Below are 16866 nucleotides of genomic sequence, written 5' to 3' on the forward strand. Positions count from 1 at the left end.
GGCTCTCTAAGCCGTGCATGTGCCCCGTTTTGGCCCCGTCATTGTGTCTTCCGCCGCTATTCTTCTTGTACCAGGGAACACAGATTACGCAAGAAGCTCGCACCACGTCCTTTTTTACGAGAAACTTCAGGCCGCAAGTGAGCAACGCTGCAGACCAACTTCGATCGTCAGCAGTTGGGGCTTCGATCTTCTGGGTACTCTCCGCCAGAGATTCGGGACCCAAGTGCCGACCCTCCGCCGCCATTGTCAACCACTTCTAGGCTTCGACTTCTCCCGACGCCCCGGGGAAGGCTCCTAATATCTCTTTCCATTTCTTTTCCTTGATGCCCCAAGATGCGCCATGATTGCCACGAAAAAGAGTCGCAGAAGTATCTTCGATGATGCTCTCAAACAGCGAACCTCTGCTGTTCAGTCGAAACGGGCTAATATTGCCAACGCTCATCAGAATGCACGAGCACCAAATCGCCCCTCAAACGTATGTCATTCCGGCCCCAGTCTTGTGTAGATCATCCAACTTATGCCTTCGATAGGCCCCTAAGGCGGCTCACAGTCATATAAGGCAGACTGTGGCTTCAAGGTCGCCGGCACAGGTATATTGCTCAAGACATAAACGCCCGCAATGTCCCATCTGCTCAAAGAAGCCGGAACCAACCCAACCAAATGGGGCCACTATTGCCAACCATGGCAGACGGCGGCAGCACAAAATCAGACGGCCGGAGGTTGAGGTCTCACTCAGTCGCCGCATCACGACCACTGGCATGCGCACTGACTGCTTCAATGCCTATCCGTTTGCCTCTGAAGTCGATATCGGCTTCGCTGTCGACCATCGTATGTACCCTTCAAGGTCTTGGCGGCTCCTCTAATCATCACTACAGTGGTCACCTATCTTGCACCTCTGATCTTCGGGAGTTATCCAAAGTTCGGTAATCCCTTAATCACCGTCGCTTTCCCACATGCCCTAGAGAACCCAGATATGTTCGGTGCCCTGGTCACGTTCTCGCAGGCACACGTTGACACTCTTCTTCGTCCAGAGGGCAAGCCTAGCGTCGACAGTCTGATGTTCTGGGGCAAGACCGTTTCTTTGTTGCAAGAGAAGATGAGCGATCCTGAGAAATGTGCTGATGACGCTGCTATCCTGAGCAACATTTATTTGATGGGTGCAGCAGCACGGTTCCAGGAACAGGAAGCGTGCAACACCTTTTACCTCGGTATCCAGAGGATGATCCAGATTCGTGGCGGTCTCGACAAATTGGGTCTTGATGGATATGTGAAGAATTGCATCCTATACATTGACGGCCTCGGCCTGGCATCCGACAATCCCTCGGAAGCAGCAGCATCGCCATCCAGCTCCGAATCATCGGTTCCGACAGTACCGAGCGAACCCTCCCCAGCCTCGACCGCAAGCGTCTCCGAGCCTCCTGTCAAGTATCCAACCCATCCCTTCCCACCAGATCTGTGCGAAGTTATTGCCAGGATCCCCACTGGCTTCATCGACCTCGCTATGCACCAGTACCTCTCAGTTGAACTCATCGGCATCCTGGAGCGATTGCTGTACTGGGCTGCCAAACCGGGCCTCACTCTCCTCGAACACGGTCCCGGTGATCACCTGTACGATCTCAAGAGAGTCGCAACTCGCATTCCAGGGCCAACCAAATCTCGCTCGAAGCGTAATGCGGAACAATTGGTCTGTTTGGCCTTTATGATTTTGTCAATGGAAGTCTTTACAGGCATGCGGGGTAATAAACTGAACGAAGCCCGTTGGCGCCTGATTAAAGCATTGGTCGTAGAAGATCAGTCGTCGAAGGGTAAGCTAGACGCCGAAGGAAAGCTCGAGCGTGAGCTAAAAGCATGGTTCATTGTTATGGCATCTCACGCGGGCACGGAGGATGAGAGCGCACACAATCTTGATGGAGATAAAGTCAACGATGTGCTAATGGACCGATTACTGGACGACGAGGCGTCTGGGCCCACCGCGCGAGGTAAGTCTGAGTTCCCATACGCTCGCAGATGGAACGGTTCCAAAGGGCTCCGAGCGGTTCTGGCTAGGTTCTTTATCGACGAAAGGCTGGAGAAAGAATGGAGAAAGAGCTGGCGAACACACATGGAGCGCAAAGGCATCCCGGTACACCCGGAAGACAACCTCAGTGAGCCAGAAGCCGTCACTAAAGATGACGAAGAAGAGGACGATGAGGCTACCAAAGCAAAAGTTTTGAGGTACGTGCGGGAGAGGAGTCGGCTTGCCTTTGTCAACCAACAGGAGCGGGCACAGTTGAACAACGGATATGTGAGACAATCCAGTCAACACACTGAATACGAGTATTCCTCGCATTCGGGAGGTTCACAGATCGAACTCTCGCTGGAGGATTGACTCGGCGCAACTTGGAGCAATGTGGATGGATGTATACTACATTACGAGGTATGAGCTACGACTCTTGGGCAATATGGCCCCGAGACTGCTTTGAGGCAGCCAACGAATTCTGGAAGTGAATTCACCAAGTCATTCAGAGGGAAGATGGTCGACAGTACTATGTTGATGGGGCTTCAATCCGTACAGGCAGTAGAAGTTCTTAGACTAAACCATTTCGGGAAAGCACGCTTCTCCGCAGCTGCGTTGCGCTTCGCGAAACACTGCGTCTTAGTTGAAGAGACGGCGGCTTCTTTCAATGCCTACGGCTACAGCAAAGACGCTGCCTTGTGTCGCTCTGTGGTGAACACTCAACCGACTGCTGTAGCACTATTGGTATAAGTGTTGGGCTGTCTGCGCCTTCTTCAGCACTTCGCTATCTTCCCAATCCTACCACATGCACTTTCGACTGCGGGCTGCTGGACTCACTCACGCATATAAGCGTCCTTCGCGATCAGATCCGCACGATCGCAGCCTGTATTACACCGACAAAGTCTTCTGATCCGTAGCTCAAAGGAAAAGCCCTCACAAGTCCTCCGCCCAGACCAAGGGCTGCGCCTCTCCTCCCACTCGCATTCACGAAACTAATACACCCAACGCCTACACGATGTCCTTGACCGACGCGATCGATCGCACCCTCTCAATCATCTCGTACCTCTACAGCAGCACCATCGCCCCCCTCCTTCCCGCCCCGATCGCCGCCACGATCGAGGGCGCCGCCGCCTTCGTCTCCAGTCTCATCTTCCCGATCTTCCGCTCCGGCGATCTGCCCTCCATCGCCGCGTTGCTCGTCATTCTCTGGCTCTCCCTCCGTACCCTGGACTATATCCGCCGCAGCGTCATCGGATGGATATTTCTATTCGTGAAGCTCGCACTATTGGCTCTGCTGCTACAGGGCGTGTGGTATGTCAATGCGTATGGGTTTGAAAAAGCGCTGCATGATGCCGGCTGGGTGGGGGGCATCTTATGGGGGTGGGCTGAAGGGGCCTGGGAGGGCGTGGATGTGGGAGGCAATAACGGAGTGTATGGAGGATATGGCGCTGCGGGGGCTGGCAGGAGGGGCAAAGGCGATGGTTGGAATGCTAGTCGAGGGAGGCAGCAAGCCGGCGGCGGAAGAACTGGAAACCGGTGGACCTGAAAAGATGGCAAAGCAGAAGACATGATATTTGGTTCATGAGTTTGGGTATCACGAGAATAAACCAGGAAATCCCCAACGCCGTCGCTAAACCGAGCCAGCGCCGCGACCGACCAACCGATTTCTCTCGGGCCTACACCTTCAACTCTCGGGTTCGAAGTCCTGCTCAAATTCTTTGGGCTCACGAGGTTCTTGCGCCTCGTGATACTGGATCGCATCATCGACATAACTGAGAATAGCGCCCACGCTATCCTCATCATTCACATCCAACTGTAGGAAGCTCACCATGCTGAAGTCGTCAATCAGCCTGGCCACAGCGCGATTCAAGGCTTTGAAGCTTCCGCCGGTCATAATGTTGTCGACTTCTGCCGGATTATGGACATCGACCTCCACCGAGTTGTCCAAAGCATTTCGGCCAGTATCTTCGTCCTCTATCAGCCTGGAATCCGGGTCGGTGAAGCGGCGCAGCTCCTTCTTGTTGACTTGCGACTGCACCAGATCCATCTTGGAGAGGATGTTGATGTGGGGCAACTCCATGTTCACCATGGCGCTCATGGCAGAAAGTGTACCGGCGAAGAATTTTGCTTTATCGACCACAAAAGTCGCCTCGAGAAGGTATGCTGCGCACAGGCTGATGTTCAGCGGCCCCATTCTCGACAAATACTTGATCAGTTCCGGCAGCAGCGGGATGTGTGTATACAGCTCGATCTGGCCTGGCAAATCGAAAATTATGAGAAACTCTTCGGTCAATGTCTCTATGGCATTGCTCAGAAAGTCCAGGTTTTGCAGCAGGAATTCGAAACAGAAAATCAATCCGCCGTTAGGGCCGTAGCCCATCTCTTCCATGGCATCTTCGAGCGTGATGAGATCGCGGATGTCGAGATCCGGCGTATAGGCCAGATCGGTAGCCGCGGGGTCTAGATTGACGTAGAAGCACGAGCGATGCGAATGCTGTAGATGCTGGATGAGGGCTGTGCAGAAGGTGGTTTTGCCAGCCCCGGCCGGGCCCATCACCAGCAGGCCGAATTTCGACATGGCGACAGAGGCAGTATGAGGACTATCAACGGAGGTGTGTCGCGGGGCAGCGACTGTGAGTCGTAGTCAAAGCCAGCTGCCGGAGTTGGTCACAGGCCTAGACACGGTTGACAACGGAAGGTGCGCCGCAAAAAGAGAGCACTGGTCCAATCCTCACCAGTTCCGCTGTCGATTACTGCAACTCAGATTCCCTGTACTGATGATCGAGCAATGCTGTAGCTCTCGCGTGTGTGCAACCGCAGGTACACGAAAATAATTCTGCCAGCCTCCATCTTCACCGCCTTTGGCCACATCCTGTGTATCCGCAGCCCCACGACCTCCCACCTCGATTCGCTCCGGCACCGCAGCCACGAGCTTTTGCTTCGGAGCCAAAATTTCTTCAACTGCCCGAATGGCGCCATTTCAGGCAGCGCAAAGATACTGCGTACCAGGATCGGCCAGTATCCCACGCTTGGTCCCTGTGTTTTCTCCGAGCCAACTCCAAATTTTGCAGGAAGGCCGTCCACCACTCTTGTTGACGTGACCACGTTTACCAACCTACTCAAAATTTCCAAGCCTTTACTCGACCTTGGGTCTCCGCAGACTTACTTCTCCCACGCGCTTGTATGGATCGGTAGTTGCAAACCTGTGTCCTAGATACAGCTCGCCTCCCTCGCAGTATCTCTCCAATTTCATCCTTCTTCTCTACTTCTCTTTACCGCCGCTCTCTATCCTACCCCGCCGTCCTTGACCGAATCCCAAAGACCACCACTACCACCACTTCTTTTCCCCCGCCACAATGACTACTGGCACTGCTGTCAACGGCGACAAGCCAAGGGAGACCTTCCTCTTCACATCGGAATCTGTAGGCGAGGGTCATCCTGACAAGATTGCGTGCGTCCCCGCCCTTCAGTTAGAACAACCACATACTAATTCTCCGGGCTAGTGATCAAGTCTCCGATGCTGTCCTCGATGCCTGCCTAACCATTGACCCGAAGTCTCGCGTAGCCTGCGAGACTGCCACCAAGACCGGTACGCTCTTCCCCTCCCTCCGCCATTCCTCCACACTAAACGTTGATCAGGCATGATCATGGTCTTTGGTGAAATTACTTGCCCTGGCAAGATTGACTACCAGAAGGTCATTCGCGATGCCATCAAGGACATTGGCTACGACCACTCCGATAAGGGTTTCGACTACAAGACGTGTAATGTCCTTGTTGCAATTGAAGAGCAGTCGCCCGATATTGCCCAGGGTCTCCATTATGAGAAGAAGGACGAGGAACTCGGTGCCGGTGACCAAGGTATCATGTTCGGCTATGCCACCGACGAAACGCCCGAGTACCTCCCCGCCACCATCCTGCTTGCTCACAAGCTCAACAGCGCCATGAAGGAGGCTCGCAACTCTGGAGAACTCCCTTGGCTAAGACCCGATACCAAGACCCAAGTCACTATCGAATACGCCAAGGATGGCGGCGCCGTTGTGCCTCTCCGCGTTGACACCGTTGTCGTCTCTGCTCAGCACTCCGACGACATTTCCACCGAGCTCCTCCGCAAGGAGATCAAGGAGAAGATCATCAAGAAGGTCATCCCCGCCAAGTACCTTGATGACCGCACCATCTTCCATATTCAGCCTTCTGGCCGCTTCGTCATTGGCGGTCCTCAGGGTGACGCCGGACTGACTGGTCGCAAGATCATCGTTGACACCTACGGTGGATGGGGTGCTCACGGTGGTGGTGCGTTCTCCGGCAAGGATTATAACAAGGTGGATCGTAGTGCCGCCTACCTGGCCCGCTGGATCGCCAAGTCCCTCGTACACGCCAAGCTCGCTCGTCGGGCCCTTGTGCAGCTCTCTTACGCCATTGGTGTCGCAGAGCCGCTCTCCCTCTTCGTTGAGACCTACGGTACCTCGGACAAGACCTCTGACCAGCTGGTAGAAATCATTCGCAAAAACTTTGACATGCGGCCCGGTGTCATTGTCAAGGAACTCGGCCTCGACAAGCCCATCTATCGGCAAACCGCCAAGAACGGCCATTTCACCAACCAGAGCTTCAGCTGGGAGAAGCCTCTGGAACTCAAGTTTTAGATGCGCTGCTATCCCGCAGCGTAAGGCGCTGAGCACAGCATAGCGCCTCCGGCCCCGTTGCAATGCCATCTCCCCTAGTGACATTGAGGAGCGATGCCTTTGCACGTGAGGCAGCGTCACGACGATCAGCTTTGCCCAACTAGCCAAAGAAACCTCTGGAGAGCTTTTCAACCAAGATCTCACATACAGAGCCTTGTTTCTTAGCCACAGGAGGGCAGCTATCGAAGTCAACGACCACAAACGACAGCGAACTGAACCAAACCTACTACCAAAAAGTGCATTCTCAGGATGGGTGTTTTTTTTATTTTGTTGGCATTTTCCTCCTGTTTCCAAGACAGAGAGAAAAACTTATTACCTATTATACATCACAAAACCGGCGCAATAAACAGAGGAACCCCGAGACAACGTGTGTTAACGTTACGGGATGACGACGACAGAGCAAAAAAAAGGGACAGGGAAAATAAGGAAGCGAGAGGCTCGTCGTCAACGAGGAGACATTCATCATGTCTGATTTTGTTTGAGATACCCCATTCTGCCTAGATGAATGCCATGAATTTAATTTATTTCAAGATTTCTGAATCCTGAATTTGACGCTATTCTCTCTTCCTTCCAGAGACTTTAGGATGACTTTCTTCGTGAAACACCGATCCTTCATAATCATGATCATAATCATAATCATGACGGATAATGGGAGGGGGCAAAGGGGCGTCAGGCGCTTCTTCGTGCGCTGCTGCTGCTCAGACATGGTGTCCGTCCCATATCGAACCGCGCTTTCAACCCTGGTGTTGGTCCCCACTCACACTTCAAGATGACACACACTTGGAAGAGACTACCTAAGCGCCCTGGGTGGTGATTCGAGAAGAGAATATGGATGGGATGGGATGGGATGTGATAAGATGAGATGAAACATGAGATGAGATCAGGGAGAAGAAATATAAGCTTCTTCTTTTCGTTCCTCATAGTCGTCGGTCGATATACATTTTCATCGTCAAAGCGTGCCGCGTGGCGTGCCACACACATTATATGTACTGTTACCCCTTCTATTCCCCAGCCCCGGGGTTGTTTCTGCGCGACATTGAGCCCACCCCCAGTCAGCTCTTTTGCAGAACCTGGTGGTGAATGAATGACCATGGGCCCCCAATGAAACAAGATCTTTTTTGCCTCCCGAATCTTTTTTGTGGCGGCGTGTGTGCTGGATATCCGTCTGTTGCTGATGCTGATCCACTGGCCCTCTGTTTTTCCCAATCCGTCTTCCTGTTTTCCCCCAATTCTATCTGGATTGTATCCGAAAAAGCCCGTGACAAGAAAAAGGAGCATCATAATCGGAACATGCCAAAGACATCACTGACCCAGCCACCCTTTTCTGCGGCCTCCATCTCGACCATCTCGACACCGCCGACCGTCGATAATCTGCAGCCCTTGGTGGCAAACCTCACACCGTCTCCAGCACCGCCCGAAACTCCGGCCGTGTATCTGCCTCGATTGGCAACCTCTCGCTTCTCGAACTCGTCAACGTCACTGGCGATGCCACTTTCAGTGGAGTAGTCCCGGTCGGCAGTGGCAGCCCGGTTGACATCAGGTGAACTGCTGAGGCTTCCATCCTCGTCCTTCTCCTCCTTAAGACTGATCTCGACCGTCTTCACGATCCTTGTTTCGTCTTCGTTCTCGTGGTTATCGTGGCTGGATTCACTTCCCTTTCGTTCACCGCGACTCCAAGAAGGCCACAGCCTAGACCATTTCTGACCAATGCTTCCTCTGCCACTTTCGCCGCCCCAGGCTCCCCAAGGGCTACCTGGCGGGGACTGCATGTCGCTTGTCTCAAACGGTTTTTTCAAAATCCCATATCCGAACTCCATCCTCACGCGTCTCTCAAAACGTTCCTTTTCGCGGAGATCACCAGCCTCGACCACCTGCTGCGCGCCGAAGAAGCCCAGCGGTACGTATGTCATACCCTGAACGGGCTTCGCGTGGATCGTGTTCATAATCCGCACGGTGAGGAGGGTGCATCTGCTGCCACTCAGGGCACCGCCGTCATGACTCTCCTGACAACGTATTTCGACTGGTCTCGCGCTGAAGACTGCATCCATCATGAATTCCATGTCCCCGACCTGGTCGATGAGCCGCAAAAGAGCGGCATGAAATGTGAAATGAAAGTCACGTTCACCCACAGTCTCGTTTGGGGCATGAACAAGTGCTTCGAGTACGTTTCGCAGCTTCCATTCATCGTATTTGTGAATGGCCTGCTTGTGCCATTCCGTAAGAAGAGAGAGCTTGAGCTGGCTTGTAGGTAGCTGGTTCTGCAGTGCCGTAGGCACAAGGACGTCGAAAGACTTGGAAACAGACGGTCGGACCATGAAACAGGCAAGATGGACTCCAGGTGGAGGAAGGTGGTCGCTCGAAACCGAAGATCTCATGCGATCCAAGCGAATGTGCATTCGCTCCGGTTTGACCTCCATGTTCTTTGCTAGCAGATCTGATACCTGGTTGATAGAAGCGAAACGATAACCCATTGCAGCGAATCTGTCGGCGGCACCTTTCGTGAGCTGGCGGTTCAGGAAGAGATATTTCCCACGCCCGAGTCCGAACGGGTCAGCTTCCAGGTCTACCTTGGCGGACTCGGCGGATATGCTTCCCTTGTTATACCGGACCGATTTGATCAAATGGGTTGTACCAGTATCGAGCGCTTCCTCGAATAGTACTCCGAGGGTCTCAAGGGGCTCGTGCACAATAGAGCTGAGTTGGCTGGCTGCTACACAAAACAGCTGCTTGAAAACGTTGCTGAAGCTGACAGACACTTCACTGGACGCGTCACTGGACGGTGTACTGTAACCTGGTCGGTACTGACGGGCATGTGGGTCGGAGTCGAGATGCTCAATCATGCCGGGTACCAACTCCTTGACCGCTGACCAATTCCTGGATGCCCTAAAGATCCACAAGAACGTAGGATGTGACCGGCTCAGTTCATCCTCGCCAAAATTTTTCTCGAAATATCTGTTGGTGATCTTGTGGCAAGGAAAGGCGCCCTCCTGGGTAACCATGATACGACCTGTTTCGTCAAAGTAAGCACAGGCGAGGACGACTTGCTGAGCACGAGTTCTAGTCCGCCGTATCTTCTGACCCCTGACGACGGCGACTATCAGGAGGACAAGGCAGCAACCGATAGACTTGACAGTGTTAGCATATCAAAAGTAAGAAGGCTGAAAGTACTGACCAGGACCGCACAAACAATAACAGTCTGGACACGCGTCGTGCCCTGATAGGTATTTCCTCCCAGCCCCAGGTAGGTTGTTCCAACAGCGGCAGTCCAGTGCATGCCGCACACGGCGCTTGCCAGCACGACAGCACACAAAGCTCTCTTCCACCAGCTATCCGTCCACCTCTCGCGAAGCTGGAAGAAGACGCTCAACGCGACTAGGCTAGCAGCGACAGCGATGACGGCAGCGCCCGCGACATTTGCGGTTCGATATTGACAACGGTAATTTTGGATGCCAGCATTGCCCACGTAGTGCATGCCGCAGACAGCGGTGCCGGTGAGTACACCAGCTAGGGTGAGATAGAGGGGTCGGGCTTTCGAACGGTCGGTGCCGAGGAAGTAGAAGGCGGCACCGAGCACAAGCACGGGTAAGAAGACTGACAGGGCAGTAAAGCCAGGGCTGTACTGAATCTGCTCGGGGGCGGTCCCATCACCGATGATGACAGCACGATTGGCAATAAAGTGCATGGACCAGATACCGGTGCCACCCATGGCTATACATGCTCCGATGAACAGGAACCTAGCCCGTGGTCAGCAGGGAGCTGCAAATCCTTGGGAAGGCGACTCACCAATTGAAGAGACCCTTGGTCGAAGTCCTTCGATGTAGCAGCTCAAGTGTTGTGATACATCCCGCCAGTGACGTGAATATGGACAGTATGGTGAAGGCAACATCGTAGTGGACGATGGCAGCTATATGCTCGGCCCGAGCATGATGCATGGCGCTGAGTTGAGCTGCGTAGGCTTCAGGAGGTAGCGGTGGAAGTATTGCTCAGGATGTCATGGCTCTGGCCGCTTAGTATTCGTTGGCAGTTCGAAAAGAATATGACATCGGCTTGAGTACAGGCGAGGGTCCTATATGGGGCTCAGTGACCGAGTGACAGGGATCCGTAACGTCGGGCCAGTCCCGCGTCGACAGAGTTCAGGCGTGAGCAAGGAGGCTAGGAGTTATGAGCTTCGGTAAAGGCCTGGGGCCACGTGTAACAGAGTCGTGGAGCTGGGGGAAAAGCAAGACTAGTGTGAGTCTGCTCGATAGATGCCAAAGTAGTTCGACCCAAGTTTACCATGTGTCCAACTCGCGAAGCCTAGAGCTTTGACTCCTAGAACCAGGTCTTGGGGAAGGCGCTACGAATCTCGCTTGGGTACGAGAGCACCTATTGGTTGGTGGTGCGTTCCAGGTTGATACGTAGGTCGGCGGGAAGGTGCCACCACAAATTCTTGTCCGAATCCTGATCCTGAATCGAAATCAGAGACTGGATTTGAGCGGACAGCTCGCGGTAGAAAGGGAAAGCCCGGATACACATTGTATGCACCTAGTCTGCGAAAAGGCACAAGGATGTCTAGGGCCTTCCTAGTCGGACTTATAGACAGGGATGATGATGAGATGCATACCAGCCGATGTGGCGTCAAAATGGGAGGCTGATCCAGAGCTTTCGGCGAGCATCTCGACGAATGGAGATGGTGATTGGTACCTGGGAAGGGAGGGTCCGGCAAGACCACGGATCGAGGCGAAGACGGTAGGACATGGCGATGGATACCGGGTAGCGGTGACGCTTGGACCCAAACAAAAGCAGACAAGACCGACGATTGAAGGGCAGAGAGGACGTGTGCGATCGGATCACCTAGAGGCACAAGCGAGCGAGACAAGCGAAGGGGCCAGCGACAAGGATCTGAGCCGCTAAGCGATGACTCCATCAAACCAAGACTACAGCCAAGAAGTCTACCTATGTTGTCCTGGCTGCGGGCATGGGGCAGAGAGTCTTCATCAGGTTCTGTGTCAAGACTGCAGCTCAGCACAAGACCGTCGGGGAGGGAAACACGGGAGGAGGGCCGTTCCTTCACAGGCTCGATGAAATGGGATCTCCCCGAAGACGTCGATTGAACGATTATAGAATCGGATGTGCCGAGACCCTGGTCGATGATTCGTATCGATCACGTCACAGAACTCTGTGCGGCCGTGGCGTCGACTGTTATGAGTGGCGCAAGGTGATGCATCGCCTTTCTGGAGCGCAGACGTTGCCATGCAAGGGTGCATAAGTGTGCTGCGTACCAGTTCGCTTGCACTGCGTTCCGGGAACGTCCCAAGCAGGAGGAACTTGAATCTCTGCCTCGATCGTCGGTGCGTGACAGCACATGATTCGGAAGGTACCTTCTCCCCAAGACTATCAAATATGGTATCTGAAGTATGACTAGCAAGATCCGCTGGCGTATTTTGCAAGATCAAGATTGGAGACCAAGTACCAAGCAGTTAGGGCACGCAGCATTATTCCCAATGAGCATGAGCAGCGGTCCCGCCACAATTGCCGATTCAAATGAAGGGACGGATCTGATGAAGTCTGGACCACCCCTTGCTCCGACGTTGCCCCCACAATACTGCGCACTATCACTACTATTAGATCTTCCGGACTTGGGGCCCGGATCCGCAAAACGTGCCAGGGTCCCCATGGCTCGGGCGTCGGGCAGCCAAGCAAATGACCCAACGCTGGGCGAGCCAGGCTCAAACACACAAAACATACGAGGGAGTGCGGCAGTACCGGCCAAAGACCAGCGTGACAGCCCTGCATGGGAGGGGGAAAACGGTGCCTTTGCATTGCATCGCAAGTTCAAGAGGACTCGTAGATCATTGTACGCCAGCCCCTGATCCGAACCAGGCCAGAACAATCCCACCGACACACGCTGTGCTACCTACCTCCCTTTCCAGCATCTTTTGCCACCTGAGCCTCATCCTCGTCAGAATCGCTCCCAATGTCATACCTTTCAGCATGCATGTCTCTCCGATCAACACCCCTCCCACCAGGCTGTAGATCGTCAAGTTCACTCTCGTCAAAATCGCCCGCCTCCACATCACCAGGATGTCTCTTGCCATTGAGGGACCCGTTGCCTAGTGGGACAGACATGTAACCCTGCGCCCTCGCCCTCCTTCTGCCGCGCCATACCCACCAGCCGAAGAATGCTGCACCGATCAGCACCACCACGAGCGCAGCTTCGCCGCTGCGGTAGTACGCGTTGTAGGTTGCTTCCTCAATTTCTTCTTTCTGGGTTTCCTGAGCCACAGTGCTGTTGGGATGGCCTCCGACGCTCGTCTCGAAGCCGGCCTTCTCGCCATCGATCCGGCTATCCGCAGGCTTACCGCCAATGCTAGCAATATCCACGCCCACGAAGCGGTCCAGCATGTCGCGCGATCGCCGCGGGAGATCGAAGGGGACCATGTGACTCGATTCGTAGAACAGGACGTAGGTCAGATTTCGAGCTTCCTGGTAGATGCCGGCGTCTTTGCCTTCAAACTCCCAATTCTTCTTGGGCGCGAGTACGCCAGGTGAGAGCTCCATGCCGGTGCCTCCAGACCATTCCAGGTTGGACAGGAAACTTTCCGTGCCCAAATGGTTACAGATAAAGTCCTCCGCACCGCTGAAGAGCAGGATAGGGATGCCACCTTCCAGAATGTCAGGTAGAAGCCTCACCGCAGGAACTGAGTGAGCAGCGCGGAACGCCTGAGAGACCGCACCGGTGCATTCCGTCCAGCCAGTACGCTTGTCCGAGTTCACGTGCAGCGCATTCACCACATCGTTGCGGCGCAGGTAAGGTGTCACATCCGTGAGGTCCGGGGGCCAGTTCATCCCGCACGAAGGATACGAGTCGGTCAGCCGAACATCGTACATATTCGTACATTGTCCGTTTTTCTGCGTTTCCTTCAATATATCCTGCAACACTTGCTCACACGCGTAGATGTCGACTTTCTCCATCGCCGATGGCTTGGCAAGCTCGGCCATACATTTAGTCTGCTGGGACTCAACGCGGTTCGCTTCGGGGGTGCCGCCTTGAATGAGCGACTTGTTGTAGGCGAACGGTAGATATGCGAGGTATTGCTCCGCAGGCGCGATCCAGCCGTTACCGATCAACAGCCCTTTCAAATTCCACTGTTGTCCCCCTTTTTGGTTGTGGTCCATGATCGCTTTCGCAATGTAAGGAATATGCTGCCCTGCGTAGGATTCACCAGCAAAGTAGAGGTCGTCGTTGGCATACTCTGGGAACAGGTCAAACCATTTTTCCATAAAGACCATGAATTGGTCCGCCATTTCAGGGAGTTCGTGGAGATAGCTGTCGGTGTTGACGTAACTGAAGCCGGTGCCAACTGGGTTGTCAACGAAGAGGAGATTCGTAAATTCGTCCCATGACCCCTCGTTGTACTCCAGTTTGTCCCCCTTAACCCGGTACGGGCCTACTTCCATCAACGCTCCATCCATTGAACTACACCCCGGTCCGCCATTCAGCCAGATGACCGTCCGCTGCCGATCGCCGATATGTCGGTTGTGAAAGAGCCAGAAGAAGAGGTGCCCGTTGTGCTCCTGGCTGACCTCGATGTGACTACGGCAGGTTAGTCGGATTCGCATTACAGGATGCTCAACACATACCCAGCGTGCATTTTAAGTAACGGCCCATCCGGTTGCCCTGGTAGCGACTTGACATAGTAGTCTGCCTGCGTCTTCTGCTGCTGGGCGCCTGCCAGTGGCAGAGCCATCAGGGCTACCGCCAAAGCCCAGGCACTCCATCTCACCAACCAGTTACCTTTCCGGCGGTCCAGACTTGATGGTGTAAAAGCCATATGAGCCCGCAGATGAGCGTGATTATCTTAGGAACTGGTTTTGGTCTTGTATGTTCGCATTGCACGGCGTGGGAATGTGGTAAGTCGGAGGAGGCGGATCGCGGACTCGTTCGTGGTTAAAGAGGGGCAAAGGCAGGGTGGTCAATGCCACGAATAATAAGACACGCAAAACACGGAGCAGGAAAGATAGACAGGTTAAGCCCGTGGGAATAATGAATGAAGTCAGACGGTGCGAATAACGATGCTGGCACATAGATTGGCTTCTTTGGACGCTCACCCCTGCGCAGCCTGATCAGATCTGCTGCGCCTCCTCTCCGTCCGGGGGTCCTTCGGCTACGCCTCATCCCGAGCAACGTCTCGCACTGGACCTTGTCGTCTCCTAGATCCTTTCCAGGCTTTGTTATGTGCAAGTAGCGATCGTACAGTTTCAGAATAACATACTAGGCCGTGCCACACGTGTTAATCTCCCTTCTGGGATTCTGCAACATGGTCATCGTCGTCCACGCTTCAGCCTCGTCTGGACGGTCGAGCAACCTTCCAATGGCTCGATGTTGCGCAAAACGCCGCCTAAGCTGTTCGACTTCCCAACCAATTCTCTGAATTGGTGGAGGATTGATTGATCTAGTATACCCGAACCAGTAGTACATTCACACATGGTCCTCAGTCTACCTCAATCCTCATCCATCGACTCCCAGCCGTCACCTGGGCCAGCACCGTCTTCCACGCCTCCGGCTTCCTCCTCGTCATCACTCTCGCTGTCGCTTTGTGCAATTCCAACCATTCGTTCGCCTCTACCACGATCTTCCGGCAGGCTGACCCTTCCACCAAAAACGCTTCGGACATTAGCATTCGTGCTCGTGTCCCAAACCTGTAGCTGTCCTTTGCTCCCCGCAACCGCTAAGCGGAAAGCCACTTCTTGATCTGGCGCGAATTGAGCCGAAAATATGCGCCCAACCTCAACATTTCGCGAAACTACCATGTTCGGTTTGTTATTCTGAACATCCCAAAGTTTGACTCGCTTGTCCTCGGATCCTGTCACAAGGAAACCAGGAACAGCGGGATTAATATCGAACGCGCTGACTGCGCTGTCATGGGCTTGCAGAGTCCAAATAGCCTTGGTGGGCTTGTCGTGAGATTTCGGAGGGTCGCGTACATCAAAGTACTGCACCGTGCCGGCCTCGGTGGTAACGTAGAAGTAATTCGGATCATGAATATCCCATCGTACCCTTTCGACATCTGCGGCAACAACCCATTTCGGTGCCTCGGCATCGGGTGCTCTCATATCTGTGGCAATGACTGTTCTATCGTAGCTGCCACTGAGCAGGACTGTAGACTCTGTAGGATGCCAGTCCAGAGCGCAAACCTTGTCGGTGTGCATGGTGTAGGATTTGGCACATTTCCCTGTGTTCAAATCCCAGAGTTTGACAGTCTTGTCGGCAGAGGCCGACGCAAGCAAATTCCGGTGCTGTCGATTAGCAGCTAGCGCTAGGACGGCATCGACATGATATTCGTCGTTGGCTTTTGGCTTCTTCTTTTTCTTTTTGCTCTTTTTCTTCGAACTCCCTTCTCCGTTTGCCTCTGCTGCTACATCTTCCGACGGTTCTTGCCCAAGAATGGCGTTTGGGTACATGCTGTCAATTGTATCCAAGTCCCAAACTTCGATCTCCGGCCCCATAGTGCCAACGGCGACAAAGCTACCATTTCTCCGCTTGCCCGTATCCTGACCCACAGGCAAGTCTAACCATTCTACGCAGAGTGGAACTGCTGGTAGCATGATATCGTGATGTACATAAAGATTGTCGTTGTCATCTTCGTAGACAAAAACTTCCAGATGTGCTACCTCATCCTCAACCTTTGCGGCCAGTATGAGATTGTCGGTGGGTAGAATTTGCAGTTCGTCTCGTTCGTCGTCTGAGTCTTGCTCACCAGCAGGCAAGACCAGGTATGGGTCGTCTTCGCCAGGGGCATGATAGGCTAACGACCGCACATTGCCAAACATGGCGAACTTCTCCCCATTCGCTTCAGGCGCATCATCGTTGTCGTAGTCGTCGAGGTTGTATTCCCTCAGCTCATCGTCCTCTGCCAAGTTCTGATTCGATGCGCTACTGGTCTTAGTCTCCTTGGAAAGACTCGCACCACCGGAGTCATCGTCGGAACCTTGCGAGTCAATGTCTTTGCTTTGAGCCGCGTTCAGATCTTCCTGGGCGTCTTCAAGCTGTAGCCTAGCCATTTTCGAAATCCTGCCCAGTTCTTCCTCGTCCACATCGTACTTTGTGGGGAATTGTGCAGCAACACCCCGCCGCACCCACGTAGTCGCAAGTGTCATAGACATCTTTCAGGAACTCTCACCAGAACAGAATTCAGTCAGTCAATCACA

The 16866-nt window shown here is 53.7% G+C and overlaps 7 protein-coding genes across 7 annotated transcripts; 3 read left to right on the forward strand and 4 right to left on the reverse strand.

The window, feature by feature from the left end:
• Positions 1-758: 758 nt before the first annotated feature.
• On the forward strand, positions 759-2368 carry HMPREF1541_04189 (uncharacterized protein; the record flags this gene model as incomplete). The annotated part of the gene is made up of 2 exons (XM_008718535.1): positions 759-828; positions 876-2368. The coding sequence occupies 2 exons, from the start codon at positions 759-761 to the stop codon at positions 2366-2368; spliced, it is 1563 nt and encodes a 520-aa protein (XP_008716757.1).
• Positions 2369-3011: 643 nt separating this feature from the next.
• On the forward strand, positions 3012-3542 carry HMPREF1541_04190 (uncharacterized protein; the record flags this gene model as incomplete). The annotated part of the gene is made up of 1 exon (XM_008718536.1): positions 3012-3542. One exon carries the CDS (start codon positions 3012-3014, stop codon positions 3540-3542), a length of 531 nt encoding a protein of 176 aa, XP_008716758.1.
• A 138-nt stretch (positions 3543-3680) lies between these two features.
• On the reverse strand, positions 3681-4574 carry HMPREF1541_04191 (uncharacterized protein; the record flags this gene model as incomplete). The annotated part of the gene is made up of 1 exon (XM_008718537.1): positions 3681-4574. The coding sequence occupies one exon, from the start codon at positions 4572-4574 to the stop codon at positions 3681-3683; it is 894 nt and encodes a 297-aa protein (XP_008716759.1).
• Positions 4575-5352: 778 nt separating this feature from the next.
• On the forward strand, positions 5353-6636 carry HMPREF1541_04192 (S-adenosylmethionine synthase; the record flags this gene model as incomplete). The annotated part of the gene is made up of 3 exons (XM_008718538.1): positions 5353-5447; positions 5500-5585; positions 5636-6636. 3 exons carry the CDS (start codon positions 5353-5355, stop codon positions 6634-6636), a joined length of 1182 nt encoding a protein of 393 aa, XP_008716760.1.
• Positions 6637-7952: 1316 nt separating this feature from the next.
• HMPREF1541_04193 (uncharacterized protein) lies at positions 7953-10607 on the reverse strand (the record flags this gene model as incomplete). Its single annotated transcript, XM_008718539.1, has 3 exons — positions 7953-9800; positions 9848-10409; positions 10459-10607. 3 exons carry the CDS (start codon positions 10605-10607, stop codon positions 7953-7955), a joined length of 2559 nt encoding a protein of 852 aa, XP_008716761.1.
• A 1960-nt stretch (positions 10608-12567) lies between these two features.
• Positions 12568-14405, reverse strand: HMPREF1541_04194 (uncharacterized protein; the record flags this gene model as incomplete). Its single annotated transcript, XM_008718540.1, has 2 exons — positions 12568-14251; positions 14299-14405. The coding sequence occupies 2 exons, from the start codon at positions 14403-14405 to the stop codon at positions 12568-12570; spliced, it is 1791 nt and encodes a 596-aa protein (XP_008716762.1).
• A 754-nt stretch (positions 14406-15159) lies between these two features.
• HMPREF1541_04195 (uncharacterized protein) lies at positions 15160-16821 on the reverse strand (the record flags this gene model as incomplete). The annotated part of the gene is made up of 1 exon (XM_008718541.1): positions 15160-16821. One exon carries the CDS (start codon positions 16819-16821, stop codon positions 15160-15162), a length of 1662 nt encoding a protein of 553 aa, XP_008716763.1.
• Positions 16822-16866: the final 45 nt, after the last annotated feature.

The sequence above is a fragment of the Cyphellophora europaea genome (genome assembly GCF_000365145.1).
Source record: "Cyphellophora europaea CBS 101466 unplaced genomic scaffold supercont1.3, whole genome shotgun sequence".
In the NCBI taxonomy this organism is placed as follows: domain Eukaryota; kingdom Fungi; phylum Ascomycota; class Eurotiomycetes; order Chaetothyriales; family Cyphellophoraceae; genus Cyphellophora; species Cyphellophora europaea.